This window comes from Prionailurus viverrinus, unplaced genomic scaffold (assembly GCF_022837055.1).
Source record: "Prionailurus viverrinus isolate Anna unplaced genomic scaffold, UM_Priviv_1.0 scaffold_35, whole genome shotgun sequence".
Lineage (NCBI taxonomy): Eukaryota > Metazoa > Chordata > Mammalia > Carnivora > Felidae > Prionailurus > Prionailurus viverrinus.
Window position 1 is genome coordinate 1,541,856 of NW_025927605.1, and position 14,747 is coordinate 1,556,602.

Here is a 14,747-nt window from a genome sequence, read left to right on the forward strand (position 1 = left end):
CCCCTGAAGGACAGGCTTATGTCTGCCCGCTCAAACACAGCCTCCTCCATCTGTGGGTTCTCACCTGGGCCTCTGGGGCAGCAGGACACGGACAAGCCCAAGGCAGGGAGCTGGGGGTGGGGGTGTGGCGGAGCATTGGATCGAAGCCCAAACCCCAGACCCAGAGAGGGTCAGAAGGTCGGGAAGGCTGCGTGCGTCACTTCGGAGGTAGGGGTCTCGCAGGACTATTTGCACTTAGGTGGCTATGGGAGGAGAGAAGATCCTAGGGGGCCGGGGCTCTGACTCTCTCCTCTTCTGTGCTGCTGCCTCGAGTGGAGCTGGAAGGGTGAAGTGAAGGCAGGCCCGGGGCCTGGTGCACATCGCAAGCGATGCGGACTCAGATGCTCCAAGCCTTTGTCCAGGCCACTGTCCTGCCTGCAAGGAAAGGTCTGGAAATCAGCTTCAGGGTAGTATTCACCTCCTCCCAGAAGCCTCTCCTGATTTCTCGGGGGTAGAGTTAGCGTCTCTGGTTCCGTCTCCCTACTGCCCTGTCACTAGCCGCTAGCCGCTTCCCGTGTCATTTTGCCCCCCTCTTCTCTCCTCCCATCCCACTCCCTCCGCACCAGGAGAGGAGGGGTGGGAACACAGAATGGCTGCCAGGAGCTTTGGTTCATTCTGTGTTGTCAGAGGAGTGGGACGGTGCGTGCCTGCGTCGGTGTCCACGGTCGCCTGGCTGGCGGCCTGCCTGGGAGAACTTCGGTCAGTTTGAGGCTGAGGGAAGAGACCCCTGCTGTGAATTATGTGCGACCACAGACCGTTTCAGTTTGACCCGTCTGGTTGACCGCCGGTGACAGGGGTGCACCTGTTCCCTTGGAGTATTGAACCGGTGGATTAACCAGACCCCACCCATGTGGCAGCCGGAGGGGCCTTAGATGTGATATGAATGGTGACAATAATAGCTACCTTCTGAACGAAGCACTTAGGTGCTCTAGCACCGAGCTATTTGTCTTACACACACTGTATTGCTGGAATATTGATTTGGCTTTTTAAATAGAGGGAGAATCAGCAGTGGCTTCAACAAGACAGAAATTTCTTTCCTCTTTTTTTAAAAAATTTTTTACTGTTTTATTAATTTTTGAAAGAGAGAGAGAGAGAGAAAGTATGAACAGGGGTGGGGGGTGGGCAGAGAGAGAGGGAGACACAGAATCCGACGCAGGCTCCAGGCTCCGAGCTGTCAGCCCAGAGCCCGACGCGGGGCTCGAACTCACGAACCGTGAGATCATGACCTGAGCTGAAGTTGGCCGCTTAACTGAGCCACCCGGGCGCCCCAGAAGTTTCTTTCTCTTTTATATAAATTTTTTTTTAATTTTTTTTCAACGTTTATTTATTTTTTTGGGGGGGACAGAGAGAGACAGAGCGTGAACGGGGGAGGGGCAGAGAGAGAGGGAGACACAGAATCGGAAACAGGCTCCAGGCTCTGAGCCATCAGCCCAGAGCCTGACGCGGGGCTCGAACTCACGGACCGCGAGATCGTGACCTGGCTGAAGTCGGACGCTCAACCGACTGCGCCACCCAGGCGCCCCATCTCTTTTATATAAAATTTAAGTGGCATCTGGGGAGTCAGCAGCTCCCTTCCCCGAGGATGTCCCAAAGCCCAGGGTCCTATTTTGTGGCATCCCAATGCCCTCCTCTACATGACTGAAGATGGCCCCTCACCCCCTCTGTGTTCCAGTCAGTGGAAAGGGAGGGAAAGGGAAAATGCAGGCATGCTGTCACTATGCTGTGTCACAGTGACCCTCAGACTCAGCAGTCTCAACCACCCTTTCCTTTCACTCATGCTTTTGTGGGCCAGGCTTGGAAAGGGCTCAGCTCGGCACCTGCCACTTGGAATGTTTCACGCAGTGACAGTCAGAGGCTGGCTGGGGCTGCGGTCGGTTGAGGGCACCCCTGTGGCTGATGCCCAAGAAGTCTTCCTCGCGTGGCCACTGCTGGCTGCTGGCTGGGGGCTCGGCTGGGTCTGCTGACCCCGTACCTGCACGATATTGACGGGGTAGTGGGACCTACACAGTAGCCGGCTCCCCCAGGGTGAGTGCTCCAGGAGGATCCAGGAGGATCCAGTGACTGGGGATTCCTGGGGCTGCTGTGACAAAAGACCACAAACCGGGTGGTTTCCCAGCAGTTCTGGAGCTGGGAAGTCTGGAACCAAGGCTTTGGCAGGGCTGTGAGGGAAGGGTCTGTTCCAGGCCTCTCTCCGTGGCTTGTAGACAGTTTCTCTATTTCTTCACCTCGTCTTCCCTCTCTGCACGTCTGTTTCTGTGTCCAAATCGCCCTTTTATTTAAACACAGCAGCTGGGGCGCCTCGGTGGCTTAGTCGGTGGGGCGTCTAACTTTGGCTCAGGTCACGATCTCACAGTTCGTGGGTTCGAGCCCCTTGTCGGGCTCTGTGCTGACAGCTCAGAGCCTGGAGCCTGCTTCGGATTCTCTGTCTCCCTCTCTCCCGGCCCCTCCCCCGCTCACACTCTGTTTCTCTGTCTCTCAAAAATAAATAAATGTTAAAAAAAAAAATTTAGAAGAAAACAACAACACAGCAGTTACAACAGAATAGGGGTCCACCTTGCTCCGGTCTGACCTCACCTTAATTAGTTACATCTGCAATGACCCTATTTCCAAATAAGGTTGCATCCCGAGGTACCAAGAGTTAGGATTTTGACACATGAATTTGGGGGTGGGAACACCATTCAACCCATAAACGACCGTCTTTTATGACCTCGCCTCACAAGCCACATATCACCTTTCCAACTCTGTTGGTCAGAGCGGTCACAGGCCCGCCCACATTCGAGAAGAGGGGACACGGACCCCATTGTAGAACTACGCACGGGATAGGAAGTATTTCTGTGGTCATTTTTGCCACAATCTTCCTTGGGACCCCACGTCCGCTCCTAGAAACAGAGCAGCACGAGACACGTAAACGCGCGTCTCATTGGTTAACACTTAGTCACGTGACCCCACCTCACCGGGAGAGCAACCCAGGAGAGGTCTTTAGCTGGGTGGCCCTGTGCCCAGCTCAAGCTCTTTTATTATTATCTTTATTAAAAAAAAAATTTGTTTTTGTTTAGCGCTTATTTTAGGGGCAGGGGGCGGGGATGCAGAGAATCCGAAGCAGGCTCTACCCCGTCAGGGCAAGGCCCGATGTGGGGCTTGAACTCACCAACTCATGAGATCACCACCTGAGCGGAAGTCAGGCGCTCAACCCACTGAGCCACCCAGGCGCCCCTCAGGCTCTTTTATGGAAGGCAGCTGTCCTGATCACTATACCACCAACGCCCCCAAGGTCTTCTGTGATGGAAAGAGGAGAGAGTGAGTATTGGGGCAACTCGTGTTATCTGTTACAAACACGATCTCCTTTGAACACCGTCTGGAAATCCTCTGGGTCCATCTCTTCATCAAGCAGGTGGGAATCCTGAGAGTCTGAATCTGAGCTGTCACACGGGACTCTCCCCCACGACTCCTTCAACGGCAGGGAGCCCACGGCTGGTGCAGGGGCCTCAGAGACGAAAGATCTGGATTCGCGTCCCGTCTGCCATTAGCAGCCGTGTGACCTCGGCCTCGTCATCTTATTTCCCTGCGCACATTTCTTCACCGGTCATTCGGGGAGACTTACACCTTGAACGATAATAGTGACAGTTCGCTACTTTAAGGGGACTCAGAGAGGTTATGTACTTTGCCAAAGGTCACCCAGCTGGTGGGTGGTGGAGCTCGTGAGGAGTAACTACAGCCCAGGTCAGCTGGGCACAGCCTGGCACAGGCTTATTAACACCCTCTGTTACCCTTCACTCTTCTCCTCCACTTCCAACCCTTCTCCAAACTGCTGTGACAACTCTCCCTTCCAACTACCCCAAGGGACAATCCCCCTCCTTCCCCATCCAGCCCCCGCTTTCGGAAAAATCTAGGCTGACGAGGATAGGATTTATATTTGCAGGTGCTGTGGGCAGGGAGGGGAAAATACTGAATTCCGTGCTGCAGGGCCCTGGGTGCAGTTGGAGTCTCCCCGGGGAGAGAAAAGTGGGGGGCAGAGTCCAAGCTCCAAATGGGTGACCTGAGCCCCTAGTCGGGCCTGAGTTGATTTCGAGGGCGTGGGAAGGGGGCTCAAGGCGTGTGCGTGTGTGTGTGTGTGTGTGTGACAGCTATCTTCAGCCTAAGGGTTTCTCCAGGGAAGAGGGGACCCCCTGGGTTCCTGGCATCTGGGGGCAGCCGCCTTTCCGCACCTTTGCTGCGACCACCCAGTGCGGGAAAGAGGCATTGGCCTAAGAGCTGGGCCAGGCCGCTTTGGAGGCAGCCTTGGAACAGGTGGTCATGGAGGATGCGAGGCTTGTCAAATTCCTGCCCTCGCCGTCCTGTCGCCTATGTGGGGACCCCCCATCCCGCTTGCGACCGCGCCCTCGGCCTCACCCTGGGACCCCACGTGTTCCTGGGGTGTTCCTCGCCTAGTTTCAGCCGAGCCCTCACCCCACCCCCAATGCTGCCCAGTGGCCATCCTCCCCATCCTAGGGGGCATGGGGGTGGGCAGGCGGAGAGGGGGGTTTTCATCTTCCTTCAGTCTGCCTGCCGGGAGGTACTCGGGGCCTCCTCTAAGCAGGGCTCCACAGCAGCCTTTGGGCCTATGAAGACGAGTGAGAAGCGTAGCTCAGTTCTGGAAGTGGCCATACAGCTCAGAAAGCACATCCACAGCCTCTTTCTCTTTGTCCCAACACCCCGGAGAGGACCCAGAAGGGGAATCGGTTGTTCGCAAAGGAGAAAAATGAAAGCTATAGGTTCGGTTGACATGGTGGAATACACGTCATTTCGTAGGCACAAGACACAGCTCTACATGGCTCTGGCACTCAGGTCAATCCCCAGATCTACCCTCTGTCCGAAGGGGCTCCGTCCTGACGGGGGTAATGGCAAACAGGTCCCACCAGGCTGTGATCTGGCAGGAGGCCAGGCCCTCCGAACTAGGGTTGGAGCCTGGCGCCCCCTGGTGGCACAATGCAGCCTCTGCCGCCTCGCCACCCTCGTTTTGCAAAGTGGGCCCCAGGGCCAGGGCTTGCCCAAACAGACGCACCTCCCAATTTGCTTTTGGGATGTAAGCTGTCGTCCGGTGAAGCATTATTGTTCTTCTTGTTACCAGAAATCAGAATTGAGAAAAACAAGGGGCGCCTGGGTGGCTCGGTCAGTTAAGCGTCCAACTCTTGGTTTCAGCTCGGGTCATGATCCCAGGGTGGTTGGTGAATTCGAGCCCCGCTTGGGGCTCCGCGCTGCCAGTGTGGAGCCTACTTGGGATTCTCTCTCTCTGCCCCTCCCCCACTAGCTCGCTAGCGCGCTCTCTCTCCCTCTCGGAATAAATAAAAACTTAAAAATAAACAAAAGAATTGAGAGAAACAAGGCAGAACACTGACATTTACTGAGACTTGCTTTTTTATCCTCACTGTCTTGCGGAAAATCAAAACTCAGGCGGAAAAAGGACTCTTGCCCAGGCTCACACCAAGCCAACGGCAGAGCCAGGATGTGGACGTCCCGGTAACCAGCCAGTTACTGCTCCTGGGCCTGAGCTGGGGAGGGGGCTGGGGTTGAGGGAGGGGCGCTTGGTAGGGCAGACCCAGCGGCTCCTGGGGGGTGCAGGTGAGGCGGCACTGCTGGGATCGTGGGGTGGGGATTCTAAGCCAGAACTTGAGTCTTACGCAGCTGTGTGGTCTCGGGCAGGTGTCTTCACCTCTGTGAGCCTCACACTTCTTGGCCAAAAAGTGGCCAATTATAAGGATACTTTGACAGCCCCGCTTAGGAAAAAGGAGTCCAGATTTTGGAGTCAGGCGTTGTGTTAAACTCTGGATTTGCCAAGGACAAGTTACGTGGCCTGAGGCTAGTTACTTAGTATCTCTGAGTTGGTTTCTGAGTCCGTGCGTGCGAGGAGTTGTCGCAGGGACTCGGTGAGTTGATGGGGCTTGGAGCACGCTGGAAAATTCAAGGCTTTGCAGATGATGCTGGTTTCATCAGTGGCTTGGAAAGGAGCTCTGGGAAATGGGTCTGGCACCCGATCCCCCCACGCCAGTTCCCCCGACCCCAGTCATATCGGTTCTCAGGTTCACCCTATACACCAGCGGGGAGAAAGTTCCGCCCTGCCTGGGTCCCCACTCCTTCTCACACTGTCTAGTTACCTCAGGCAACCGCCCTGTTCCCCCTTTGTTCTCGTCACGACCTGGAAAGGAAGTCCAGACTCGGTCCTGGAGTCTCCTACCCAGAGCCTCAATCTTAGGCCCCCGAGGGATTTCATCTGAGGATCCCAGTTAATCCCCAGGAGGCCTGAGGGGCTGTCCCAAGGCCTAGGACCAGAGCCTTTCAGTCATCCTGAGGTCCTAGAACCCACGTCCTCCTGGAACCAAGCCTGTGATGGTGCCTGGGCGGAGGCCCACGGGAGACTTACCGTGGTTCACTTTTACCTGTTATGCGGCTGGCCTGGCACCCACAACACTGCCCTGGCCCCCTCCCGGCCCTGGCGTTGTGGGTACCAGGGAGACGGTGGGAGGAGGGGTGAGGGCAGGGGAGTGAGAGACGCTGACAGGAGGCGGGGACTCTGGGGGGCTGAGGACTATAAAAGGGTACGGCTGAGGGGCCCGGGCACCCTTCGGCTTGCAGGCGTGCGCGCACTCAGGACTCAGGGTAAGCGGTCTCAGCCGGGGTGGGGGCCAGCCTCTGCAGACTCCTTGGGCCTCGGGCCTGGGATGGGGGAAGGACTTGATACCTTGCAGAGCAGGAGTGGGTGTCGGGGGTTCTGAGGTCCTGCTTGGAGTGGACTCTACACCTGGACGAATCTGCCACCCTGGAAGAGCAGTCTGCTGACCAGAAGGCAGAAAACGTGTGCGGGGAGTGGGTGGTGGCCACGCACACAAATGTGCGTGACCATGACCTCGGGGGGGGGGGGGGGGGCGGGGTCTGAGCGTGCAACCGTGCCTATCGGCTGAGGGTGACACGGGCAACAGCGTCCTCTCCAGGAGCTGTACCTGGATGTCAACCCTGGTGGCGGAGGGGGGCGGCAGACCCACGGGCTGGGGATTTCGGTCCTTGGGTTCCCAAGTTCATTCTGTGTGCTCCCACTCGGTCGGTGAGCTGGAGCACCCCTACATCCCACCCCGCGTCTGCCTCCTCAGAGCCACAAGGTTCTGGATGTCGTGAGTCCTGGCTCCCCTGCCCCACGTCCCCCACCTTCTCTGCCATACTTTCGACTGTGCCGAGGGCCTGGCTGAGCTCCGGCTGCTGGGCAGGTCGTGACCTGGCTGTCCGTGCTCCCCCGGGGCAGGGTCTAGCAGGTGGGGTGGTGGGGGCCGAATAGCCCTTCACTCTGCCCCTTTGTCCCCAGGCTTGGACAAATGAGTGATGGGTCAAGGGGTCGGGCAGGTGGACTCGGCTCTGCCTCTATCCTCCTGCTCCTTGTTCCTCAGATGCCTGTCGCCCGCCGCTGCCTCTCCCTGCTGCTCCTGTCCGCCTGTGTGGCTCTGTTGCTGCAGCCACCGCTGGGTGCCCGGGGGGCCCCGCTGGAGCCGGTGTACCCGGGGGACAATGCCACGCCGGAGCAGATGGCCCAGTATGCGGCCGAGCTCCGCAGATACATCAACATGCTGACCAGGCCCAGGTGTGCGCGAGAGAGAGGGAGAGAAATCCCCGTCCCCGCGGCCCTGGCCCACGAGCCCAGCCATGCTCTTGGGAAAGCAGAGCGTGTCTACTGACCAGGCCTGGAGCCCTGGGCCCTGGGTGGGATGGTGCCCAAGGGTGGGCATGAGGCGGGTGGGCTGGCCCCTGGGCACAGGTCTTCCCGCCCTCTGCCTCTCCACCCCCCCCCCCCCCCAGGTATGGGAAAAGAGACAGAGGAGAAACGCTGGACATCTTGGAGTGGGGCTCTCCCCACGCAGCTGCCCCCAGGTAGGTTTGCTTCCCTGCTGTGTGTGCCCAGATCCCCGGGGGCTGTAATGGGGGTGGGGGGAGGGGAGAACACAGGCCCAGAGTTGGCCTGACATCTCGCGAGGGCGCAAGGACTGTCCACCCCCACTGCATGTCCTGCCCTCTTCTCACAGGGAGCTCAGCCCGATGGACGTGTAACGCCACCGCCTGCTTCCTCTGGCTCCAAGGGCAGTGCCAGCCCAGCTCTCCCCTCTGCGCCCTTGGCAATGGCCAAAGCTTGCTCCCCGCTGCTCCTCCGCAGACTAAATAAAGCAAATCAAAGTCACAGCTTCTCTGTGTGTCTCTGTGGACCCCTGGGGGGGGGGGGCGGGGTGGGGGGAGGAGCAGGCCGAGTGCTCAGGAGAGAAAGGGGGAGGGGAGGGAGGCGAAGAAGGGAAAGGAGGGTATTGCCAATGATCCAGAAGGTCTGTGGGGTCTTCAGAGCCCTTCAGCTCCTCCTCCCCACTTCACAGAGGGGCAGGCCCAGGGGAGGCGGGGACTCCTTCAAGGCCATTCAGCAAGTCAGTGAGGCTTGAATTTTCCCATTTCAACACTTTAGACTTTCCTGGTCAACAGTCTGATGACAGCCCTGCCCCTAAACGTACCTCTCCTCCACCAATTCTTTCCTACACCCAGGCAATAGGTGAAGTACTAATTTATACTAAAGTGTCCTTAACACGGGGGGGGGTGGGGTGGGGGTGGGCAGGGGCAACGGCCCAGCCCCGAGGAATGACTGGTGCTAAGTCATGACTGGTGCTGCATCAGCGGCATTAAGAGCCACCCTTCCCTGGACAGGTCAGAGATGTGTCACTGTGCACATTCAGTAGGAACACGGCTCATCAGGGGGCGCGGGGCCCGGCAGAAGCATGGCCGGTGGAGGGGGACTGTGACAGGGAGGGATCTGGAGATGGGGTCATGTGCAGACTGTTGGGAAAAGGAGCTTACCGTGTGCCAGGCGCATTCAACAACGCTGTGAGGGAGATACTGTTAGCCTCACTCTACGGAGGACGAAACCGAGGCTCAGAGAGGTGCAGCCGCTTATCCAAGGTCCTGCGCAGACAGCAAGCTAGTAATACAGGGCTACGGCATTGGCTATAGAATCAGATGAACTTCGGTCTGATTCCAGGATCTGCCACTTTCTGTCTGTGTGCTTTGGGGCAGGGCTATAACCTCTCTGAGCCTCAGATTCCTCATCTGTAGAGTGGGAAGGATGACAGGTTGTCGTGAGCGTGATGTGAACTAACACATATAAAACACTTAGCGTGGTCCTCGACCCAGGTAAATGCTTAGTAAATGGGAGCCTTTGAGGGGCAGACTGGTTTGCAGCTCCCGGCCAACCAGCTGCATCCACGAAGCATGTAGAAAGATGAGCAGAGAGGAAACGTGTTTCAAACACGCGACGCTGCACTTTCTGGAAGAGGGTGACGGTGAACTCCCCGTGGCTCCTGGATGGGGCTCTGGAGGGCAGGCTTTCCGTGATGAGAAGGAAGCGTCTTGGGAGGACCAGAAACTTAGAACTTGTCCTGAGAAGTAGTGAAATCCTGGTGTAGGAGCTGCTCACGCAGCTGTAGGAGGGGAGGCCGCAGGGGGAGTCGGCCTTCTGGGAGGAGGCTGGGTTAGCCGAGAGTTCCAGCCACCCCCAGGAGTCCAGTCTTCGGCTTCCACACTCTGGTTCCATGAGGCTGAGGACCCGGATTCTGCCCCAAGGAGGCCTGCACTGAGGATAAGTCTCGAGTCTCGGTGGGCCCCAGTGGCCTTCTCCAGCCCTTACCCTTCTTGGACACCTTGAGTAGGTGGGATGGGACAGTGTGTGTGTGTGTGTGTGTGTGTGTGTGTGTGGCAGCTATGAGGCAAAGGCATGGCTGAAGGTGATTCTCAAAACCAAGTGGGTGGATGGGAGGGGGCCGGTTTCAGCAGAACAAAGTCTGAGTTTGGATGATGGAGGCCAAAGCCCCAGAATTTTCTCTGGCAGCTAAGGGGATAGGCTCTGAACAGGGAGAGAGGTAGACACTTCCCCGGGGCAGGAATTAGGATCCTGCTCAGGACACACTTGTGTGTTGAGAATTGACTCAGGAGAGGTGCGTCTGCGGCTGACAGCCCCTGCCCCTGCCCAGGCCTTCTGATGGCCACCAGCCCCCAGAGGAGAGTGGCACCCTGGCACCCAGCTTCTCAGGGACAGGCCCCAGGCTGGGCTCCTGCCTCTTCCTCTGCTCTGCTCATCGCCAGAGGGGCTGAGGCAGACCTGCAAGGAAACGCAGGACACATTCTTTACCCTGAGGGGCAGGCAAAGGCACTGCGGCTTGTTCCTGTGCCAACACGGACATCTGGTCTAGCATCAAAGCTTCTGTGTGTGTGTGGGGGGGGGGGGGGGTCATGGCTGAAGCCCCTCCTTCAAGGTTGCTGGGACGGGCTCCTCTCACCTCTGCTCTCCCTCTAGTTAGAGCCCCCCCTAATGGTGCATGTGTGTAAGGTGAGGGCAGGTGGCTGGGCTGCAGGGAGAAGGCGGGGAAGAACCGCAGGGGAGTCTTTTTCACCCGCAGTAGGCGCTTCAGGGTCCCCTCTCCCCCTTGAAGGACAGGTCCCCTTCAGCCTATGGCCCCCAGAAGTCACCCCCCAGAAGTCACCAAAGCCGTAGAAAGATTTCTCTTTATTGTTCTCACTGGAGGTGGGGGAGGTGGGCAGGTAGGAGTTAAGGCTCCTCGCGGAATATAAAGCGGGTGGGGGGTGGGGGGCGAGGAGACTTGAGCCAGGCATCTAGAGGTCAAGGCCCGGCCTGGAGAAGGAAGTCCCTGCGGCCCCGGTATCCCCACCCCCACCCCAGGGGCTTCCTCTCCCTCCAGCCCAACCTGCCCCCAGTTCTGCAGCTCACCGATCGATCGATCGGTGCCAGCCTGCCGAGGCTCTCCTACCTGGGGCCCTGGGAGGAGGTCAGTGGTTAGGGTTTCCCGGTGTTCTGTTGGGGAGGTTTCCTAGCATTCTCTGGTAGCGGTTTCACGGTGTTTGCTGGTGGACTTTTTGTGGTGTTCGCGGCAGTTTTGGGGTTTTGAACGTTTTTCGATTTCTTGGGGTCCTTAGACTTCACGCTGGGGAACACACGTCTTTGCACAGATCACGGGGAGGCCAGGAGCGGTGGGTGGGGGTGCGGGTGGCGTCCGTTTCCTCCCCCACCCCCACCCCCTCCGTCCTCCCTCCCGCTCTCTCCCCCCCCCCCCCGCCCACCTGCTGTTGAAGAGCTTCTCCAGGTACTTGTTGAAGTGGGCGAAGTTGGAGAGCCAATCGGCCGCCCTGGGCCCGGGGGGCTGCGGCAGCCGCAGCTCCTCGCCCAGGGCGCCCCGGGGCCGCAGCAGCAGCAGCGGCACCAGGCACACCAGGACCAGTGCGCACGCGCAGCGCAGAGCCGGCGTCTGGGGGGGGGGGCAGACAGAGCCGCGGGGGAGGGGCGTGTCACGTGACGCCCACTCAGGGGGGGGGGGGGGCCGTGGCCGGGTGGGCGAGCCCCGCGCCGGCGCTCACGCTCAGCGGCGCGTCTGCCTCTGGGACGCACACAGGCGCGCGAGGCCGTCAGGGACATCCCGGTGCCCGGGTGTCCCGACCGAGAGGGGCGCAGCTGGACCCGCAGTGATGCGTCTGCGCGCGCAAAGCACCGGGGAAACGCGGCTGGCGGGCATGAACCAGGACGCGCGCCCTCGGATGGACCGGGAGGACTGCGTGGAGCCAGCGGTCAGCTCCCCCCCTCCAACCTCTCTCTGTCTCTGTCTCTGTCTCTCTCTCGCCTCCTTGCAGTTCCTCAAAAATGCCAGACAGGCCGTTCTCCAGGGCCTGGAAGACGTCCTCCAGGGGTCCGCAGGGCCAACTTCCTCCCCGCCTCGGGCATCAGCTCAAAATCAACCTCCTAAATGGGTCCTACCCCTGTTTACAATTGCAGCCCATCCCTTCATCTGGTTCTACTTTCCCCCTCCATTTCACCTTTAACCTTTATATTCTGTGCTTTTAAAAATTGTCTTCATCTCTCCCAAGAGGCACGCCCCGCCCCCGGCCAGTGGAAGCACCATCACCCCTGGGCCTTTTGCCTGTTTTGCTCACGGATGTAGCACAAGCACCTAGAACAGTGCCTGACGCTTCGCAGGTGCTCAATAAAACATGTTACGTGAATGCCTAATGTGGCCACATCCTGGAAAGCCCGCCCGGGGATCCCCACGTATGCCCCCAGCTGTGCACGGAGAATTTTGTGCTGGCGACCCACGGGCCCGTCTGGTGACTCACAGACTGTGATGCCCATTCACTTAATACACACCCTCCAGGGCCTCTGGGACCCTCAGCCCTCTCTTGACCAGGCACGCCCCTCATCCTCCCTGCCCAAAGCAGGGGCAGGAGACCCTGGCAGCTGTTCTGGCCATCAGATTGGCAGAAGGGGCTGCCCTGGCCTCACTCCTTCATGCCCTTAGTGCCTGGGGAAGGGCCCTTGGTGCCAGCCTCCGTCCCCAAGCTCCTGGAGAGCACAGCTGACAGGGGTCCCGGACTTGGCCATCAGACATTACCATGGTTCTGGGCAGGCGCAGAGCGGCACAGCGGAAGGGCATCTGTCCAGGATCCCCCCGGGGCTCTTTATATCCATGCCCCCTTCCCCGCTAAGGTCCCCCCACCCCAGCTCGGCTTCCTCCCGCCCCTGTGTCCTAACCTGGGAGTTGGGAACAGGGAGAAAGCGGGGGTGGAAGCACATGGACTGCCAGCTGTCCCGACCCGGGCACAGTTCCTGCCAGGGGCCCAGAGGTGTGGGCGGCGGAGGCGGGAGGCACCGGGGAGGAGGGTCACGTTTTGCTTCGAGTCTAAAGATTCTAGGGAGGGACAGTCTCTGGGGTTGAGAAGGGGCTGAGCTTTGCCCAGGGACTGTTCTTGGGGTTGGGAGGGGGCTGTGCTGAGAGACCAGGTGCGCTTCCCCCCCCCCCCCCCCCCAGCCAGGGCCTCAGCAGCCCTACTCCTGGCTTCAGGGCTGCTGGCAGGGGCATGGGTGAAGTTAAGGTTTCTGCCTTTAGGACTGCAAGCCCTACTGCTCATCCTGGAGATTTTCACGGCCTGTGTAGCCACCTTGGAGACCCTGATGGGAGACCTGCAGAACTTTCTAAAGTGTGGCAGGCCTTGGCTGCCTCAGTGATGAACTCAGGCCTTGAGCTGCCTCCGGTCACAGAGCTTTGGCCGTGCGGCCCGTCAGGGCCCCTCTACCTGCCCAACGGTGCTGCTTTTCTGTGGCGGGGTTGTAAAAAGCGGACTGAAGCTTTTTCATGCCAGTCCCTGTCTCCCTGCTCCCCGCCCCCAGAAGGGACACAGTAGGAGAGATGTAGATATCAGTGTAGATATCAAATGTAGGTATCAGATGTAGATATCAAATCCCAACAAATGGACCATATATATATTTAAGTTAGTTTATTTTGAGAGAGAGAGAGAGAGAGAGAGAGAGAGAGAGAGAGAGAGAGAGAGAATGCCCTTGCTCAAGCGAGGGCAGAGTAGAGAGAGACTCCCAAGTACTGGCTCGAACTCAGGAACCGTGAAATCATGACCTGAGCCAAAATCAAGAGTTGGATGCTTAACTGGCTGGCCACCCGGGTGCCCACAAACAGGCTATCTTTTATTTCATCCAGGCACAAGCCCACTGTTGATGACCCCGTGCCTGAAAGAGCTCAAATGATGTGTCCTGGTGCAGCCTTGGCTTTGAGGACCCAAACTGCCCTTACAAACCCCAGGGCTTTCACTCTCAGTCCCTCACTCTTCTCCACTCACTCACTCATTCCAGGAACTGTCACATTTCTGAGGGATGGTGTTCCTCTACCCTCCTTCCTGGCAGAAGAAGAGAAAATGCTTGATGGGGTGAGCAGGCTGGGGAAGGAGGCAGAAAGCACTGAATATTATTATCACAATCACAAAATATTATCACAGTCCTCATAGCCCTGCCGAGTATCTTATCTATTTATTTACTAATAACTGATAATCACTGCAGTTGCTCAGTTCCGGGTACCGGGAGAAGCACTCTGATGCGGCGTCTCTAATTTCACTGATGCCTGCAGGCATCATCAACTGCTTTTGCGTTTGAGGAAACGGACTCAGAGAACTTATGAGACTACCCAAGGCTAGTGGGGCTGAGACGCAAGCTCAGGACTGTCTCAGATCTGGAGAAGCGGTCCCAGCTTCTTGGAAAGCCACCCTGTCTCTGTCCCTCGGGATTCAGGCCATCTGCAGTTCGGAGTTCCCCTCGATCACTTCTCAGTCCCTTGGCCTGTCAGCTACTCCTGACTCTGAGCGGGGTTTCTCGCCATGCTCTGCGCCCCCTCCCCCCTTTCCATTCTCCCTCCATCTGCTTGGCTCTGTTTCTCCTAGAGGCCTTTTTGAGTAAACTCTTCCCTGTTCCTCCAGGTCTGGTGGTCAAGACACAGGCACTGGTATCAGAAGAACCTGGGTTCCAAGCCTGGCATAATCGCTCGTTGGCTGTGTGTCCCTAGACAAGTCGCTTTGCTTCTCTGATCATGGTGTCCTCAGCTACGGGGGAAACACCAGGGCTAGGTCATGGGGCTATTGGGAGACGAAGCTGAGAGAAAGATTCTCAGGCTTCCGGCCCCGAGTCTTCCTTGAATTTTGTGAGTTGTCCCAGGACCCTTCAGAGAACCCCCCTCTTTTGCTTCATCTGGTCTTAAATCGGATTTTTACTTGCTACTGAGCCAAACCAAAGCAAACTGGAAAAAAAAAAACAAAAAAAAAAACTTTGGCTAACAAGCCTTCCATTATTTCCTGGATTAAACCCAAACTTCTTA

General features: G+C 58.0%; 1 protein-coding gene across 1 annotated transcript; it reads left to right on the forward strand.

Moving 5' to 3' along the window:
* The first annotated feature begins 7,451 nt into the window (after positions 1-7,451).
* On the forward strand, positions 7,452-8,106 carry PPY (pancreatic polypeptide). Its single transcript, XM_047845321.1, has 3 exons — positions 7,452-7,642; positions 7,858-7,929; positions 8,082-8,106. Exons 1-3 carry the CDS (start codon positions 7,452-7,454, stop codon positions 8,104-8,106), a joined length of 288 nt encoding a protein of 95 aa, XP_047701277.1.
* The last annotated feature ends 6,641 nt before the right edge of the window (positions 8,107-14,747 follow it).

Bases quoted from the DNA above. Each gene is read 5' to 3' on its own strand.
- PPY (XM_047845321.1), top strand. From the start codon at position 7,452: ATGCCTGTCGCCCGCCGCTGCCTCTCCCTGCTGCTCCTGTCCGCCTGT. The intron at 7,643-7,857 runs GTGTGCGCGAGA...CCCCCCCCCCAG, and splicing joins AACATGCTGACCAGGCCCAG to GTATGGGAAAAGAGACAGAG. The intron at 7,930-8,081 runs GTAGGTTTGCTT...CTCTTCTCACAG, and splicing joins CCCCACGCAGCTGCCCCCAG to GGAGCTCAGCCCGATGGACG.